General features: G+C 37.2%; 1 protein-coding gene across 8 annotated transcripts in view; it reads left to right on the top strand.

Annotated features, from left to right (window-relative positions):
- The window catches only part of TMC1 (transmembrane channel like 1), a 242,620-nt gene that overhangs the window by 171,743 nt on the left and 51,401 nt on the right, over positions 1–19,476 (top strand). For all 8 annotated transcript variants that reach the window (XM_019736715.3, XM_088793258.1, XM_074330566.2 and 5 more), the window contains 4 exons: positions 3,627–3,717; positions 5,398–5,479; positions 12,876–12,982; positions 15,707–15,805. In XM_019736715.3, the coding sequence (XP_019592274.1) occupies positions 3,627–3,717; positions 5,398–5,479; positions 12,876–12,982; positions 15,707–15,805 (379 nt within the window). The remainder of the gene's footprint in view (positions 1–3,626; positions 3,718–5,397; positions 5,480–12,875; positions 12,983–15,706; positions 15,806–19,476) is intronic.

The following is a 19,476-nucleotide window of genomic DNA, read 5'->3' as shown; positions in this document are numbered from 1 at the left end:
CATCCTGACTTCATGCCAGCGCATTGCAAAGGTCAGCCCTAAAAGTAGTGTTCAGGCATGTTCTCTCGCTGAGTCACTGGCCACTTCCAGTACAGTGTTCCTGCTTCTAGGCTTGCAAGATTCAAGAGGGCTTCTTCACATCTCAAGAATATCCAGTTAGGGGAATCAAGAATCTGTTCCTGCTTAACACGTATTTGCTACCCATCTCATGGCCCCTGGCTTTGTTTTAAAGTCACCCCCTAGATTTCTGATAAATTAAGTCTAGTAGTTATTTTGGCCAGGTGGGCAGTTAGGGAGCAGAAGGAGCTAGAATGGCTGTTCAGGGATCTCTTTTGTATGAAATCTGGGGGTAGATCTCTTGGAGAATGGAGGAGGGGTTAGGGCATTAGAGAAGAAATTCACACCTGTGGAGTAGAATGAAGTCCAGACTTTTATATACGTATGTTGAGGGAGGAGTGGGGTAGTAATTGGGAGAGAAATATGAAACTATGCCTAGCATCAGGGAAAAGTTGGCAATTGAAGGGACAAACAATAAAATCATGTTAGATTGTTCAAAGGAAAATTATATTTATAGTAAATGACAAAAATCTTATGAATGCCATGTTAATAGGTTTCTATATTATTAAGTGAACTTATAATTAATTTTGTGGTGATTTTAATTTGGTTATAACCCTGACTTTCTCTCTCTGTTAAATCTTAACAGTTTAATGTTCCTGCACCATAATCATCAGCTCACAAAATTTAAAACCTCGTCAGAAATATGGAGTAGAATAGCTATTTCTTTACACTTCTAAATGCTTAGAGCAGTCTTATTTTCTAATTGGCCACTCATCTAGTAAGTGACATAGTCTGATAGACCAAACTGAGTGCCTTTTAAATTATCTGCTAAGTATTTAGAGTAGTGAATATGCCCATAAATTTGAAAAATAAATTTTAATTTTACTACTAAGAATTTTTGATTTTCTAGTTATGTGTTTATTATAACAGAGAATGATGGGATAATTTCTATGTATAATTGGTTTTATGTCAAAATTCTTCATGCCAAATAATTGTGTAGTCAGTTCTGCTATAACATGATGCATGGGTTCCTAAAAAGTACCACAATATGCAAAATTGGGCCATGAAAACCACAGGTATAAAATGACAGCAACGTTTTACACATGCTGAATGGTTAAGAAATACATAAATACTACAATAAATATAGCAGTTTTTTTGAAAAAGACCTGAAGTTTGCTTGTGGATGTGCCTTACCAGAATAGCGTTACAATTTGTGAGTTATTGTGAGATGTGGAAGGAGTGTCATTGTAACACCAGCTGTGAATGGATGTGGCTTTTCCAACATGGGTGGTACAGCAAAGGAGCTGGTACATGAAATGTGTGCATTTTGTGTCTTCCTACGCTGCTAGGTTTAGCTGGATGCAGTTTTCTGCATTCACATAGTGCTTCTTATGGATCAAATCATACATAAGCAAACAAAAATTTGTGCTATTCTTAAATTGTTTCATATTCTATCAGTCATGTTAAAACAAATTTGCAGTTTTAAAACAACCATTTCAGTTGAATTGACTATATAATAATCCCTTCAACACCTTCACATCTGTGATCTCACCTTATTCTTGCCACCACCCTGACAAGCAGGGAGGTGATCGCCCAATTTTTGTTTATTTGAAAATACCAACCTGTTAAAGGCTACATAATAACTAAGGGGACCTGTGCCAGAACTTATTCAGGTCTGTGTGACTCTTGGGCGAATGCGCTTACCTTTGAGAGAGCAGGGCACTCATGGAAGTTTATATAGAGAGCGTCAAAAACGTGGGCAAGGTCACAGAGACAAATCTCAGAGGCTGGTTTAGAACTTGTTACCTGACTTTCAGTTTAGATCAGTTCAACATTTTATAAATGTCTGCTAGGTGTCACCCTCTTATCTTATCAACTCTATAACATAGTTATGTGCATTTATACATGTTTAATGCTTAAAAGTAATGTTTTCTTGATTTCATGAATCGAAAACACCCAGCCATGAAAGCTCTGTTTATACTTCTTGATGTGGCTTTATTGAGCATTTGAGAATGTGTAAAATGTTTTAGAAACCATTTTTCAATTAATCTTCACTGCCCAGAGTGCATGTCAAATGTCAGGGTGTTGGACAACAAGGCCAATCTAGTAACCTTTCTCCATTCCCAGGAGCCTGCCCTATTAAGTTTCTGAGAAGACTAATGAGGAAGAATGCAATCCCAAAGTCTAGGAATGACTTTGTCTTCAAGCATTAATTGATGTGGACAATAGAATTATTAGATACTCTCTTGTATGCATCTACCCTGAGTTATGCCATTTAGCTCTATTTCTAGAAGGTTTAAGTTTATTAAGCAGCTCCTATGGTCAAAGTAATGGTCAATGCTATGGGAGATATGAAAGGACAAGACATTGTCCATGACATCCAGCAACTGACTTGGGGTGTGTGTGTGATGACTGAAGAGAATCTTCTTGTTGTGTTTGTGTGTTTATGGCAGAATATGGGTGGTTGCACATACACAGCTGAGTAATGGGGCACTGCTGTATAGTTATTAGCTGAGTCAGCACACGTGTGTTGTGTTTTGATCACTAGGTGTTGTGAAATCATGAGTTCAGCACTAAGGAACACCTTACAAAAAAGTCCTTCACCGACTTTTCATTTTTTTAAGATTTAATTTGTTTTTTAATAAGTTTATTTATAGTCACATGTTGAATGCTCTTGTCTGTAAAACCACAGGGGCCATCTAGTTGATGACAGCATTGCACCTGTTTAATCACAGTTCAAGTTTGGGTTACCTCTTGGGTTCTCTATGGCTGCTAAGAAGTCAAGACAACCCTGGCCCACCTCTAAATTCTTTTCATATATCAAACAACAAAAATAACAAAATTGACCAAACAAGGTTACAAATATAGTATTTTTAATCTGTTCACATTATCCATTTTGATAAATTGATGCTTTTTAACACATTCACACAGACACTCATGTGACTACTCCAAATGTGTAGATACTTGAAAGTATGTTAAAGTTGAAATTTGAAGCCCTTTCAAACTGCAAGTCCAAAGAGTATTCCTTTCCTTTTCCCTCTTTCCCTAACTCCATTTGCTTTATACGTGTATATGATTTTTCTATTTTAAGCCATAACTGCTTTTATGAGATTAAATACCAGGTCAGTAAGTATGTTCTGTGTCAGTTTGTCCTAAACTCTCTGACCTATTTAAAAAAAAAAAATAACAATCCTTAAAAAAGAAGGAAAGTATTTAAAAATAAACATTCCAACTGCCAGAATCTGAAGTAAACTTCAGATTCAATTTTATATGTGGTAGAAATGAGAAGAGTTTGGGTTCTCTATTTTGACATTTAGCATCAGTTCCTTGCTTTTCAATGACTCCAGCTGATTAATAGGCAAAACCAAAATATCTTATTCTTCCTGGCCAAAATTTAAAAAACCTTAAACATCCATTACAAGTCCCTAGGTTATGAAATATAACTTAGATTCACTTGTTAAGGTTCTAGAAGAAATAAAACTACAAAATTATGAAAATTAAATATCCATTACCTCTATATTAATCTCAACCCACCCCCACCTACCTCTTATTTCGTTTTCTTTTTTTAGGGAAGCAAAACAATTTGTGAATGAAAATGAAGGAGCTCTTGGGAAAGGAAAAGGAAAAAAATGGTTTGCATTTAAGATGATGATGGGCAAGGTAAGAATTTTTATAACTCAGTTTGGTGGATACTATATATTCTCAATGGAGGCCAAATTGATCCCTAAGGGGAGGAAATTGGTTCTGTTCTGAGAGAGAGAAGAAAATCTTACACTTTATATACATATAAATCACATGTACATACACAGTATATCTGTGGTGTTAAAATTTGGTGTGGAAGTGATTCAGAAAAAGTCCAGAAAAGCTCCTTAGAGGAGTTAAAATGAAAAATAAGTTCAGAAATACTGATTTATGGCAAAAGACTTACTTGTGCGATTTTATCACTTTGAAATGTAAAAGACTGTGCCCCCTTCTTTTTCATTCCCTGGTAGTTAAGGAGTTCAAGGTCAAAATTTCTTTCTCAAAATGTCTGCAAGTAACAGAACCATATATCTAGCTCTTCTCTACCAAGAACATAAAGTATAAATTGGATAAAAAATAAGAATAAAACCAAATGATATACCAAAGTAAATAGTGATTTTTTTTTGGAAAAGATAGGAAAGAAACTAACATTTATTTAGTATTTACTATATGCCAAGCACTGAATTGAATCCTTCTATAAAGTTATCATATTTAATTATCACAGCAAAGTGGGTATATGATATTATTATTCTCTCTTTACAAATGTTATAGCATCTGTAAGCTAAATGTATTCCCATAAAGATGGAGTTTTGTGAATAAAGTTCATATATCTTAAATATATATATATATATAATATATTTATGATACATAATACATCAGATTTGTTTTGTCTGTTTTTACAATTTAAGTAAATCAAATCATATAGTATTTATGCTTTTGTTTCTGGCTTCTTTGATGCAATGTTATGTTCATGAGCTACATCCATATTGTGGGAGTTATAGTTCATTTTTATTGTTGTGTTGTATTCCATTGCATGAAGATATCACAAGTTATTTACCCATTCCATTGTAGATAGACATTGGTGTTTTTTCTAGTTTAGGTAAATCTTTTGAACTTTAGACTCACCTCATACTATTGTTTAGGCTCTACGTACCTATCCAGTTCACACATTATCCCAGCATAATGTGCGCATATGCAAAGTTATCTTCCCCATTCCCATGCTTCCTAGTGTTCCTCTTACGCACGGATGGCCCAACATTGTGGAGTGAAATGGAAGAAAGTTATTTTATAAAAACTAAGTTATGATTCTTGCTCTTCTTCCCTTTCCTATGGCACCATGCCTTTCCATTTAGCTACCTCTACCAGAATCAAAGGTCATAGCACTACCATCCTGTATTGAAATGACCTATTTATGTATAGTATATTCTAATAGACCCAGAAGCCCTTCAAGACAGGAACTATGGTTTATTCATATTTCATTTATTTCTTCATGAGATGAGTATTTAAACAATGCTATTTGCTGCTTACCTTATTAGGTGCTAAATCAGTCCTTACTTTCATATTGTCTGGGAGAGTAAACAGATCTTTTCAGCATATTTTCTCTAAAACAAGAGATCCATAAAAATATTTTAACTTAATGTGAGAAACAGGGAGGCAAGTAAAACCTACTGTTTACCCTTTTCAAAAAAACGCAGTATGTGGAGCCAGAGAGATCTTTCCAAACTCATTGTCTTGTGATATTTTGGGATGGGGGTGGGGGGTAAGCATCTTGACAAACAAGAGGTTGGGTTTTACTGATGCGTTTTGCTTCCTTTTCAGAAATGGGTAAAATTTCTCCGTGATTTTGAGAACTTCAAAGCTGCTTGTGTCCCATGGGAAAATAAGATCAAGGCAATTGAAAGTAAGTGCTCACCAGATCTCGTTAGATGGGAAGGTTGTCCTAGATAAATGTCACATAAGCTTGTCAGATGCCTGTCTCAGTTTCTGTCCTATTGGGAAGACTAAAAACAAGAAAATAAACAAAACCAATGTTTACATCTTCTTTGCTCACTGTGAAGATTTGCTAGCACACCAGTCACAGCCCTGGAGATCCCACCCTCCCTTCCTACCTTAGACCAAAATATTCTCATTATGACCTTGTTTTCTCTCCTACAGTAGGAAGTCAGTATTGTACAAAATGGCATTGAGTCATATAGTATCATTGGGAAGGCAGAGATTTTATTTTGGCAGTGAACATGACGTTGAAAATATATACTCTCATGTTATATAATCATCAAAATGAAAAGCATCTAAAAGGCACGAAGAACTCTTAAAGCCTCATTGTCAAACCTCTGAAGTAGAATAAACAATAATCATCCAGGAACTTGCTTTCTGAATATCATATTGTGCCCTTATTTGATACAAGATTCACTGTGTACAGAGGAGGCAGGAGAATATACTCAAACAAAAACTTATTTAGAGCAGTGCTCTAGGTTTAGAAATAAGGCAAATAAAAATTTAAAAATATAATAATATATCATTTAAAAATAATGAAGAATATTTTAAAAAGGGATAACATTTAAAACCATGTTGAGCACAATTTTGCCATATTCTGGTTTCTAAGAGTTTTGATTAGGGTCTGATTTTCCTTCTGTTGTTTTAGTTTTCCTGCTGGTTAAATGTGGCATTGCATAATTAAAATGGAGCCTCCATAGGGAAATAACACAGTTGATGGCTATTTCACTGACATGATTGGGCACGTTTTAGGAGTGACTATCCCTCAGTCCTCTGTCTCTCATTATCAAATGGCAATGAACTAAAATACATAAGCTCATCAGTTGCACTTCCTCCCACATGTTTCTGCATCATCGCTTTCTTCCTTTGTTTTCCTCCTTAACACTTATAACTACTTAAAATACTGTATTTTTTCATTGAAATTTTAATTTATTTTATTTTGTTTTGATTCCTTCTAATAGACACGAAAGCAGAGATTTTGTTTTGTTCACTCCTGGATCTCCAGACTCAGAGCACATTTGACTTTAGTAGATAGGTGTTGAGTAAAATTAAATAAAGACAAATCCTCCAAATATCTGTATTCTAAGAAACAGAAGAAGGAATTTAGACACATGAAAAACAAACAAACAAACAACAGCCATCATGGAATCCTTAGGTGTGTAACTGTTCAGCTGAAATATGGTTCCATGAAAGGCACTGAGGAACAGAAGGTCATTTGGATCATTAAGATCCTGATATAATTTGTTTGGAAAGAACTCTGGATTTGGTTCTTGCTTTGCCACGGATTAGCTCTTGACTCTGAGCCAGTCATTTAATTCCTCAGTCTACTAATTTCTGAAAATGATAGGATTGAACCTTGATCACTTATGAGATGTATCCCAAGAAATTTATAATTAATGATAGTTAAAAAAATACATTTCCAAATTACTTATGTTTAAGGTATACTAGAGCAGGTTTCAGCCTATCTTAATTATAATGCCATGCTCACTTGTGTTGCAATAGCCTGTCTTGACTGGGATAGAAACAGATGGAATTATTTTTATTGCCAGAAATTGCACACAAAAAGGAGTTACATCTCTGACCACCATCTATTATGTGTGTCACAGTGAAAACATCGAATTGAGAGCTACTCAATAATATTTTCAGTTATCTTTCCTTCTTCCCTCTCCTCCCAGAAAATTTGGAACAGTCAATCTGGACAATTCAAGCAAATGTAGATTATTTTCCCTTCCAAGCATACTTTATTACTTCATTAGGTTGTCCTAATTTCTTCACCTTTAATGGTGCTTAGCCTCACTGTGGAAAATTGACCCTTATTTTCTATTCTCTCAACAATCACCACAACTATCATTTATTGAGTGCCACCATGAGTCAAGCATTCTACAAATATTATTTCATTTAATCTTTAATGTGCCTGTAGTGTGCACATTAGCCTATCTGTTTTAGAGTCGTGGTTAAATAACTATCCCAGAAGTAGTTAGTAGAAGAGCTGAGATAATAAGGTGACATCTGTCTGGGACCAAAGCTTGTGCTTTTCCTGATGTGGCATGCTGATTGTTACTTTGAGGAAGATATAAACTTTTTCTTTTGTACCTGGTAAATGGCAAGATTAGTTGTAGATTTCCTATTTGGGGAATTATTTCCCATTTCCTATTTATTTATTTATTTATTTATTTATTGTCAGATACTTATTTTTAAGTGCGTTATTTATTTAATTATGTATTTCACATTCTATATGATTCTTAAAGTACTATGATTTTTATGATAATCATAAGCAGACAATATACTTGGAGACCATCGTGTTAGTTGAAAAGTACAAAACGTTTCTAGAAGTTTATCAGCAGAGTCATTGGGTTAGACTAATTAACCATTTCAGAGAAAATAGCCTACCAAAGATACGGAAAGCATGTGTATGTGATGGTTTTTGAAGCTGAACTGAATTGAGGAAATGGGACATGGAATTGTTTTTCTAAAAGTTGAGGTCTTTTTGCCCCTTCTTGACTCTGTAGTTTGGGCAATCCTTTCACATCTCTGGCCCTCTGTTTCCATGTTTGGAGTTTCCATAAAATTTGGAGTTCAACTAGTTACTATAAAAGACTGTTTCCAACCCAACATTCTATAATTTATAAGTTACAATAAGTTTTAGATATATATGTAAGTGTTTGTGTTTTTTTATACATTTGAGTAATCAATTATTGAAACTGTTAAATGGAAAACAAATTTATATTAAGAAAGGCCTGCATGATTTATTTTTTCTGGAAATTCTTTTCAGAAAAAAAGTAGGTTCAACAAGTACCCCATTTATAACATTTATGTTTTATATTATAAAATGAATACAAATGCTTTTCTCTTAAAGAAATTACAATTTAATCTTACAAAAGATTCAGAAATATTATATTCCTTTTAAAATCAGAATCATCTAACATAAAGGACCTCATCTAATCTTCAGAATAGATTGATTAGTTAATTGAACACGTACTTAGTGCCTACTATTATTAGGCATGTTTCTAGGCAGTGGGGTTGCAGTGCTGACAAAAAGAGGTCAAAACTCTGCTCTCATTGATGTTACAACCAAAGACGATACTATGCATGTGGGGAGTGAGTTGGTTGGGAGGGTGGGAAAGACAGATCATAAAACATAAGCAATGAAATAACATGCTTATGGAGTATGGTAAGAGGCGTGTTTAAAAGAGGAGCTTTTGAACTCCACTCAGAATACTCTTTCTAGTCTACCTTGTCTTCACTCTCTGCTCGATCTCTAAATAAATACTGAACAAGTATTTTTTAAATGTGGTTTTAAATGTTTTTAAAGGTCCCAAATTGCCAGCCTTCACTGAGGTCTCACAAAGCTCTGTGCAATAATTGGCAGAATCAAGAGGGGAGCTCAAATAAAGTCTAAAACTCATGCTGTTTCCATCGTGATTCCAGTAAGACCTGGACCCCTTTACCAGGATGGGTCAGGTACTCACCTGATGAGTCTCAACTTTTTTTTCACATAAAAATAGATTTGATAATTCCTACCACAAAGGTATGCTGTGAAGTTCTGTATTACATGGAGATGCCTTGGAGTTTTCCTGTCATACCCGCTTTGTAAAGAGGCCATGCCTAAAACCCCAGGGTTACATCTTATTAACCACATTGCATTGCATATTTTGCTGAAGCAGCTGCATATTTGTACTTCTGGGAAATATAGTCTATACCTATTGTTATACTAACTTTACTATTAAAACCATAGATTAAATCATTGAATGTCTTTCAAGCCGGAGATGACAAGCCTTCCTCAGAATTGAAATCTACTTCTTCCTAATAGTAGAAGGCAACATCAAAATTGAGGTTTGATAGACCTGTTTTTCAGACTGGAAAGGTCTTCAATAGGCACCTCTAAGCACAGAGTTTAAACCTCATAATTTTCTGCTGGCTTAAGGGCTCCAGAAAATACAAATCAAATCTGCCACATTTAATTCTCTATTCCAAGCCCAGTTTGAAAGAAACTACCTTGTATCCTAGCCTAGCAAGATGGAATTTATTGTACTGATACAGCAGGTGATTTCATCGGTCTTTTCCCATTTAGAAATGCTCATATTTATCTGCTTGTCTTGTTACCCATTTGTTCAAGAGGAAATAACACATGATGACAGACTACAAATTATTTTGCCTTAATAATAACCAGAGGGAGAGGTGAAACTTTAACCATCATTTAAAAGAAAAACAAGAAAATTCAGGAACAAGAATGTTGTATAAGCTTAAGGCCTCGCATTAATACATGCCAAAGACTCTGTTTTAGCATATCAGTAATTCACTATGGAAACAATATGGTATCAGTTAGATTAAAGAAAAAAACAAGAACTAGTCATTCATGCGTACCATCCAAATGTGTGAATTTGACCAGCTGTAGCTGATTAATGAACATTATCTGCATCCTTTCAGACACATACATTCATTGCATATTTATTCTATATAGCATAGTTTTTATAAATTAAAGTATGATTCTACTTGAGGAGCAGTATAGCACTATGGTTAGGAGAGATCTAGATTTGGATTCAAACACTTGTAGATCAATACCACTTGGCTCCATCATTTGCTACCTGTGTAACTACCTATGTAACCCTGGATCCATCGTTTACTAGCTGTGCAACCTACGGGCCTAAGTCTTTATAAGACGGGAATACAATAATACCCTTCTTGCAGAGATTTGATGATGGTTAAATGAATTAACATGCAGAGATCAAATAGGTGTCTGAAACAAAGATTCATTAAATCGTAGCTATTATTATTACTAATGAAGTCTTGGTTTAGTCTGTGTTGAAGTTTTTAATTCCCCATCCACACAGTGGAACTAATAATAGTTAACCTTGCCAGATTCCAGTAAAATGAGTTTCTTAGTACACATACCTGACTATCAAGACAGCGTAAGCTATTATTATTATTACTATTATTATTGCTCGTTCTTGTTGTTTACAAGAATAAATTTTTTTCTAAGAGACTAAGCACACGGAAATGGCTTTTTTAAAATCATGCACTTTTAGCCATACTATAGTAAGATTTCTGTTTTTAGTGAATGCCAGTTTTAGTCAACAACCTCTAGCAGGAGAGAACTGCGAGGATAAATGGACATAAGAGGGAAGATTTCTTTTTCATTTTTGTGTTGAGACAGGGAAAGGTCCGATGGAGCTTTAATGTCAACCAGTTGATTTGTTTTCTCTCCTTTAAGATCTTTGTTTGTTTTATTATCGTTCTTGCCCGTCTGCCATTGGTAAGTGTCATAGACAGGAACATTGTTTTCTGTGTTACGTGTTTTTTGTTTTGGCCTGTGTCTGGGTCTTTCCTACAGTTACTCTGGTTTTCATGAAATCTATTTTCCTGCAATTCATTTTCTTTGCACTTAGGATTCAGTAAGGAAAATAGGTGTCATTTCTCTATTTCCAAATAAAATTGTTGTGAAGCTACTTTCAAGTGTGAAAACTAGAGTTTGGAAACTTTGGAGTCTAAAGTATATTTCATCCGTAATGAATATGGATTATATATGGGGGAGGGGATACTTCCTGAAACATTTAATTAACTCTTCTTTTTTACCTTTAGGTATATTTGCACTCTATATTTAACTTAAGAAACTCATTTGCCTGGAGTTGTGTATTGGGGGCTTGGAGAGAGTAGGCTGTGGTGCTAATTAGAAGAGGAAGGAAGGAAGAGAGAGAGGGAGGAAAGAAGGAGGGAAGGAAGGAGAGAAGGAAGGAAGAGAGGGGGGAAAGAGAGGGAGAGAGGAAAGGGAAGGAAGGAAGGAAGGAAGGAAGGAAGGAAGGAAGGAAGGAAGGAAGGAAAGAAGGAAAGAAGGAAAGAAGGAAAGAAGGAAGGAAAGAGGGAAGGAAGGAAGGAAGGAAGGAAGGAAAGAAGGAAGGATCAGTATCCTATGCTTGGGACTCTATACCAGAGGATCGCAAGTGCATTTTCAGGGAAGAACTTTCCCTAGATATGTAGAGACAAGGTTCTCCTCCAGCTAATGAGTAACTGTAATGACCAACAAGCTGGAAGTCCACTGCTTTCAATAAAACATGAGAGAGTGAACCTGGCTGAGGCAGTCCTCAGGTAGTCGTTACCAGAGAACATAGATAACAGCCACGAAACAGTACGAAATCACTGGGAGCCAGGTGAATGATCAGATGTCCTAAGAGGGACAGATCTGCTTTAGCCTTTCTGCAGACGGGCCAGTGCATCTGGTTACAGAACCTGGGGAGTATGTTTATCAAAAACACACACTTTTAGAACTCTTGTAGAACCCTGCACCCTTCTACAAAGTGAAATGACTCCAAATAATCAGACTTCAATATAATTGGTTTCTTTTAAAATGTCCACTTAGACATTGATTTCAAGTGTCTATAAAAACTGCTGCTGTGTTATGGGAATAAGTAAGATGGTACCTAAAGAATAGACTAAGTTCCAGAAATAGAGATATGACTCGCATGTGAGCACAGCCTCATCTTAGTAAGCAGAGGCTGCAATTTGCTCCACACGAATATATATATATCATATACATAGTACATACATAATATGTGATATATAGTAGAATATATGATATGTAATATATGATATATAGAACATATCATATGCATGATATATTATAAATATGTATTTCTTTTTTTAATTTTTAAACTCCCACATATTTTTTGTTGTCACACCGCACTAAAATGTAAGTTGCATTAAGACAGTAACTCTGTCTGTGACATTGTGTTTCATGTCTAAGATAATTCCTGACAGAATATATTTAGTAAAAGTGTGTGGAGTGAATGAACGAACTTCAGTTTCTACACTATACTTATAAAATGCCAGGAATGTGGGGAAACAGCACAAGATGGCCTCTAGGTTAACTCTCCATAAGAGATATGGTAAACTTTTTTGAGAAGAGTATGGTTTGCCTGAGGAAAAGGGGGGAAAAGTGCAGCTAATATAATTATAATGATAGCTAACCACTGGCCAGGAACTGTAGTAACCACTTTATGTATGTATTTCCTCATTTAACTGTGTTAGCTCAAGGAATAAAATGGGCTCTTCAGATGGCAATCCTAGCTGCTAAGCAAAAGGCAGTTTTTCCTTGGATGGACTCTAAAGGCTTAGGTCATAATCATTCTCTATGACTTCCATCATGACTAAGTTACACTGTCTCTACCTAGATTGAAAAAGAAGAGCGCTAGAGACTGTATAGGTGAAAAGAAGTAATGTGTTGCAATGAGCTTATTTATTTTGGAAGTCACCAAGACAGCTTTTGTTTTGCTTTGTCCTTTCAACCGTTTTTATTTTCTTTTTACTAGGTCAATTTGGTTCATCGGTGGCCTCATACTTCATCTTCATGAGATGGATGTATGGAGTAAATATGGTTCTCTTCATCCTGACATTTAGCCTCGTCATGTTGCCAGAGGTAAGACTCTAACTTCCAGTTTACAAAACATGCTGCAACAAGTTTCTCAAGTGACAATTCTCCTAGAGAAGCTCTTTTCCCTTTAAGAGTACAATGACTAACTGGCTACATCCATTCTTAGAGTCACAGTATTTGTTCATCTTCAAAATGGTGCCCGAAGGCCAAAAGTCCTAATCCTTGCTCCAAAGGGTGCATGAGGCTCCTGAAATTGTATATAAAATGGCATGTGTATGTTTGCATGTACATTTCTATATGGGAAGGTTCATGGCTTCTGTCAGATTCCCTGTGCCCAAATATTAATTGCCCAAGAGCAAGGCTTTGACACCTTGTGAGTTGTATTTCTTTATTTTGCCAAGTTTGGTTTGAAAGAAATGCTTAATACAACCAAAGCATTCAGCTTCTCTACACTAAAGAAACAAAAAGTTAGAGATTTTTTTCTCATATAAAGTAAGATAGCATGCGCGCACACATACACACACACACACACACACACACACACACACACACACACACACCTCTACCTAGTGGGAGCAGGGGGTCCTTAGGACCAAGGTCAGAAAGGAGAAGAAAACAGAGAGTGGGTCCAGATTGAAGAAGGGGGCAAAATGCTGAGCTGATGTGGGGAGGATAGGCTAAGGCCCAGAAACGAGATTGAGGTAGGGCCCTCACCCACATGAAGTTAAATGAGCCTGACCTCTTTGGATGCTTACCGTACAAAAATGGGGTTAGGCTTTATTTAACTTACAAAGCGTCTTTTTTCAGGTACCAATATTTCAAAGCCAGTTTGTTCAATACAGTATTGACAACAGCCAAAACTTGGTGTTCTGAGTGTCTTTATCCCCTTGGTTTTGAATCGGGGCCAGTTTCTGTCTTAAGACTCTCCATTAGCATAATAATACTCATAGTGCCTTACATTCATAAAGAGGTTGGGGCTTTTCATAGTGCAAAGCACTTCCACTGCTTTTACTTAATGAGCCTCACAACACATGTATGAGGTAGACTATAAAAGAGTTTCTTCTCCCATTTAAAATATATGAAAACTGAGTCACATAATGCTTTTTGGATTTAGCTAACGTCTCAGAGTGAGTTTTGTTGGTTTTCTTGAAGTTGATCTGGGATTAGGATTCATGATTCTATCCTTTGTACAAAGATTTTGCACCCTAATCCACTAGTTTTATAATCACTGAGATAATTCTGGAGGTTTTGCAGCTCTCTGGCTCATAGAAGAAGGTGGACATAGATCAGAAGTCCTTTATAAGTTCATCTTCAAAGCAAACACCTGCAGCAGAACGTACATATTTTATCTGTTTCAAAGTAACCCCAGCTTATTTTTGCTCATCCCTCTAAGGAAACCTGAAACTTCAACCCTAGCCACTATGGCACTCCTACATGGAGTTTTATCAGCTGCATTTACTCTTTCCTCCACACCATGCTGCCTCCTTGTGGAGGAAATGAAAGGTTGTAGTTAATTCTTTGCAACTGGAAAATTGCAGAATGCCTCATAGTACGTAGTGGAGGAAGCTAATATGTGTTCATTTGGATGTATTCCTAGAATTAGGAAGCATAACGGCTTTAGGTGCTTTTTTATAGGTAGTGTTAGATGCCAAGGGGCATCCTTTTTTCTGGGCAATGATTACCAACTCCAACAAAAGAACCAAGAGGACGGGCACCCTGCGTGTTAACTTTACAGAACCACCAGAGGCCAGGCCTGGTCACCTCCTGGTAACAAGCCTTCACTTTTTAGCTGCCTCAACCCATCAGCCTCACTCAGTGTTCCCCTGATACGTGGGCTCTTTTGCCCAAAGTTCTAATGTCCCTGGGCAAGCTTGAGGCCTAATCTCCTCTATCCTCTGTGGCCCCCAACTTTAGGGTAAGGTAGCTTGGGTGGAGTCACCCCCTGTTCTGTTCAGTCCCAGGAAGCCAGAGGGGCTGCAGTACAGCTTGTCTGGGGAGAGGGAGTCGGACCTGATTTTTAGCCTTTGACCATCAGGCTCTGCAGTCAGGCTTCCATCCACGTTCATCCTTCAGCCCCGGGGACGGGACGGGAAGTTTTCATCTTGCATAAGAAGCAACATCTGCTTGGCAAGCTGTGTGCCGGCCCTGGGGCTAGAGGGGTACTTTTTTTCAGTTCTCACCAAGGTTCCTACTATACTATTCTCCCTCCCTTACTGGCTGGCTCCACCGCTAATAACTTTTCTTCTAAACTCATAGCAGAAGATCAGGGCAGTAAACCTGAGTTAGTGATGAAACATAGGATAATCAGGGTGCAGTCTTCCCTCTTACTGCCACCCTCAAATTGTCTGACTGATTCTCTTAAGGACTCTTTTCCTTGACATGAGGTATTCTTCCTCCACCCCCACCCTATATGAAGATGTGGGTAGTATGGTTTACTAGAACATTATAGTCCCCCAAAGGCTACCTCTCTCCTTTCCAGACCTTCCCTAGATGAGACCAGTTTGAAGGTGGTGGAGGGTAGCCTTCTGGGCACTGTGGTTGGCCCAACTGCTGGTGGTCCACTGAACTCAGAATGCAGGGTCCTTAGCACTCCCTTTGTTCTTAATTCTGAGTTTAGTTGATTCCCAGAAAATGGGACCCCACATGGAGATCCACAGAGTCCTCATGAAAAGGCTTCAGAAGTGCTTTTAAACAAAACCATTTGTGATCACATGTGTGGTTCAGACTTTGTTTCCAATTGTTAACTGCTTTCTTTGCTTCTCCATATAGTACCTCTGGGGTTTGCCATATGGCACTATACCTAGAAAAACAGTTCCCAGAGCTGAAGAGGACTCTGCCGCGAACTTTGGCGTGTTGTACGACTTCAATGTAAGTGTCTCCACACAACTGTGTTGTAGGAGGATTCATTTTTCCTTATTCTGAAACTCTGTGGCATCCTCTTCTGGGGCTGGGTGAAGGTCTTAAGAGAGATGTTTCTGCCCTGTTTAAAAACAATGAAAGAAAGAAGAAAAGAAAGAAAAAAAAGGGAGGAAGGGAGAGAGGGAGGGAGAGAAGAAGGGAAAGAAAAAAGTGAATAGGATTTGAGAATATGATAATATGGTTAAATGGGAATATAGATTACTGAATGATGGGTAAGCTCAGGTTCAAAGACTTCAAACAATATTCTTATCTCTGACTTTGGAAAAGAATAAGGGAAGAGTTTGCAAATGTGCTTTTGCGAAAATCTTGTTGGGAGTCTTAAGAAATCTGAGCTTTTACATGGCATATTAACCTTTTCACTTCCTAAACAAGGCTATTTAGTATTACTGAATAGTCAATACTAAATAAAACTAAATATTAAATACTAAGCAATACTAAATTCTGACTTCTAAATAATACTAAAACGAGGATGACTTGATTGTGGTACCCAAATAAGCATCATTCCACTGTAGTACTAAGTTAGTATTCTTCTTTGAGCTCCCCTGAGTGGAGTTGATTGTAATAGCAGAGACTCATTCCAGCCCATTGAAAAATCATCTGTGGTACAAGTCTGTGACATCTATTTAATTCCACACATTTTTAAAATTGTGACCAGATTGGAGATGTTTGAAAGTGTAGAGGATGAGAAAGTAGCAAGGTACAGAGTGGAGAATTGATGATTCAAGGAATTTGTGAAAAGTAGCAAATGAGAATACAATTTTATGTGGACTGGAGAATGACGAGAGGAGAGAAAAACAGTAGTCTTCACGTTCATGGTGTTAATATGCCTGTTTCACAGCTGTTTTGAATTCTACCCTTACCCCCCCCAAATTGTGAGCTTCCTAAAAAGGGGAAGGGACACATTAGCTACATTTTCTTTGAATCCCTTGCTATAATGCTCAGTCAATAGAGGCTTAAGGAATGTTGTTGACTGCCAACCTGAGTATAGGGAGGTGGGGGCGGGGGGATGTGTAGAGCCTTGAGATAAGAACCATAGAAATTAATTTATGTGAGCAGTACTAGAAAAACGTAAACTTCCAGTCTCTGAGTAAACAAGGGAAGCTATAAGGCATACTGGCAGCTCCCACTTTGTGGCATTTGGAATCTTATATCACCCATCAGTTGGAATTTTCATTTCAAATCAGCATTTATTTATTGAATATAAATATACACTGGTTTTACAAAGATGAATGTGACATGATTCTTGACCTCAAGGTACTCATGACAGCAAAAAAAGGATACACGTACTTTTGTATACAAGCGTATACAACATATTATGTACTAAGTTAGAAAAAAGAAAAAAAAAAGATGCTGGGCGCTCCCAGGAAGTGGTTGTTAATTTTGCTTGGGAAGGTCTGGGTTTCATAGAGGAGATGGACTCTGAGTTAGCTTTTACTTCTTACCTTTCATTTCTCCTTCCTATTACCTTTCACATATTTCATCTCTCTCCTCCCCCCACCTTTTCCCCACCCCCTCTCTAATTTAAATTTCAAAAAATTTATCACTGTGCCACCCCGAAACTATTTTGATTTCTCATTCTCTTCCTCTGATGAACAAGATAATAAACTTCCAGTCTGGTTAATACGAATAAGAATTAGTAATATCATTGACATTTTCTGACGTTTAGTCATACCAGAGAAAGGAAGAACTAAAAATATAACAAAAGGCTTTTTGACTTTTAGACAGATTTCTGAAGTTTAAGCACATATGCATTTGTCAAATAACTGAAATTTAAAGTTTTGGGTAAAATGTCCACTTGAGATTTGAAAGATATTAGTCAGTTGCCAAAGAGGAAGAGTAAGGTGGCTTTAAGAGATCTATTCAGGAGTGGAAGGGAGGGTCTAGGAGGTGAATACATGAGGAAGTGAGGGTTTTGGGGCCATAACAGGCTCCCCAGGATTTTATTACTGCCCTTGACAGCCCTCTCAGGTCCAATTTGGTGAAGACCTATAGGGTGAAGGTAGGGGACATTGTGAGCAGTTGCTTCTCTGTTGAGCTTCATATTGGAAGGATGGAACTTCTCCTCTGGGCCCCCCACCCCTGGAAGTAATGCATGGGAAGCTCAGTATTCTGTCACTTATAGACATATATCACAACTCATCTAAATTCACATTAGTTAATAGCAGATAAGTACCATTTGATATATGCTAGGTCAGTCTTTTGTCTTCTCAAAGTCACCATTTACAAAGCACTAGAGTTTTAATCCTTTTATTGAGCACCTAGTGATTGACCTTACTGATCAAGGGGACATGTATTTGATTAAAAGAATAAGAAATAGGGAAATTATCTAATATGTATTTTATGAATCAAATTAGCACAAATGGTATCAGTTAATTCAGTAGAATTAGAAAAATGAGTTTAAGTCAATAAAAAAGGACGTATGTGTTGACAAGCTACTCAGAAACACAAGAATGATGTAGGAATGATAAAAAGGAAGAAACTGTAGTTTTGATATTCTTGTAAAGGAGAGAGAGGGAGGAACTGAGGTGGAATTTGGAAGGAGCTTGAGCTGATATCAGACGGTGAGATCATAAGGGTAAAGATTTGAGCTGTGAAAGGATCTAGCTTCCCAGCTTGAGGGCATTTTGTGCATTACATGTGGATAAATGGCAAGTCAGCTTTGCCTCCTGTGTTCTTCTGATCTTTTTAGTTGTCGGAGGTGGGGGCAGCTCTCATGGGCAAGAGGGGAAAATAAACAGCTATTAATGTGTTCAGCAGGCCCATACATTCCACTGTATAACAACCCATCATGATGAGGATCAATTGTCATTGTTTAGTTGAGGAAATTGGGACTCAGAGAAGTTAGTTTGCCAAAGACAGCACATATAGAGGAGGCACTGAAATTCAAACTAAAATGTGACTTCCGTTAATGTCAAGTTCTTTGTTTTAATCTATAACATATCATTCCAGGCCTGTTCCTCTGCCCTGCCCACTTTTGCCACATCTCCTCCTTGAGGTCTGTCCTCAAGGACTGTCACAGACATTCTGAATGTTAACGAATAGCAGTTTGGTTCCCAGTCTTTCCAGCATCAACAGTTCTTTTAAGTAATGCTCTTCCAAAGGGAGAGTGTCTCCTTTCAGACATAGCTCAATTGTCCTAAGTTTCTCCATCCCTTACTGTATCAGTCACACTTAGGAGAGAAATTCTTGTGATTCACATATGGAATAATTCATATTTTCTTTCATAATTCAAATATTCTAGGAATATTTCAGCAGTTCAGATGCATTTTTATTTTCAGAGTCCTTTTGAAAGGGTGATTCATTTTAGGTTTCCTGAGAAATATGGGGGAGTGCCTATAAATGAGAAAGGGGGATAGGAGCAGGAGTAGGAAGAGAGAGTCTTCGAATGGCAAAGCAGGTATGACACCCGTGAAAGGAGAGAGGGAAGGAAGATTGCGTAAGAAGAGTCTCAGGCAGCAGTACAGTTCTGAAAGATGTCTTAGCCAGGCTCATGGTGAGTCTCCAAGCAAGGATGTCCATTGGAAGAAACCCATATCACTCAAGAATAACCTGGCTCTAGCATTCCTCACCTGAGGAACTGGCAGAAGGACTCCAGGGGTGTGTGGTCTCAGGATGAACAC

This window comes from Rhinolophus sinicus, chromosome 16 (genome assembly GCF_057876585.1).
Source record: "Rhinolophus sinicus isolate RSI-liver-muscle chromosome 16, RSI-T2T, whole genome shotgun sequence".
Lineage (NCBI taxonomy): Eukaryota > Metazoa > Chordata > Mammalia > Chiroptera > Rhinolophidae > Rhinolophus > Rhinolophus sinicus.
Note: the sequence above shows the minus strand (reverse complement) of the source record. Positions and strands in the feature narration are given on the sequence as shown.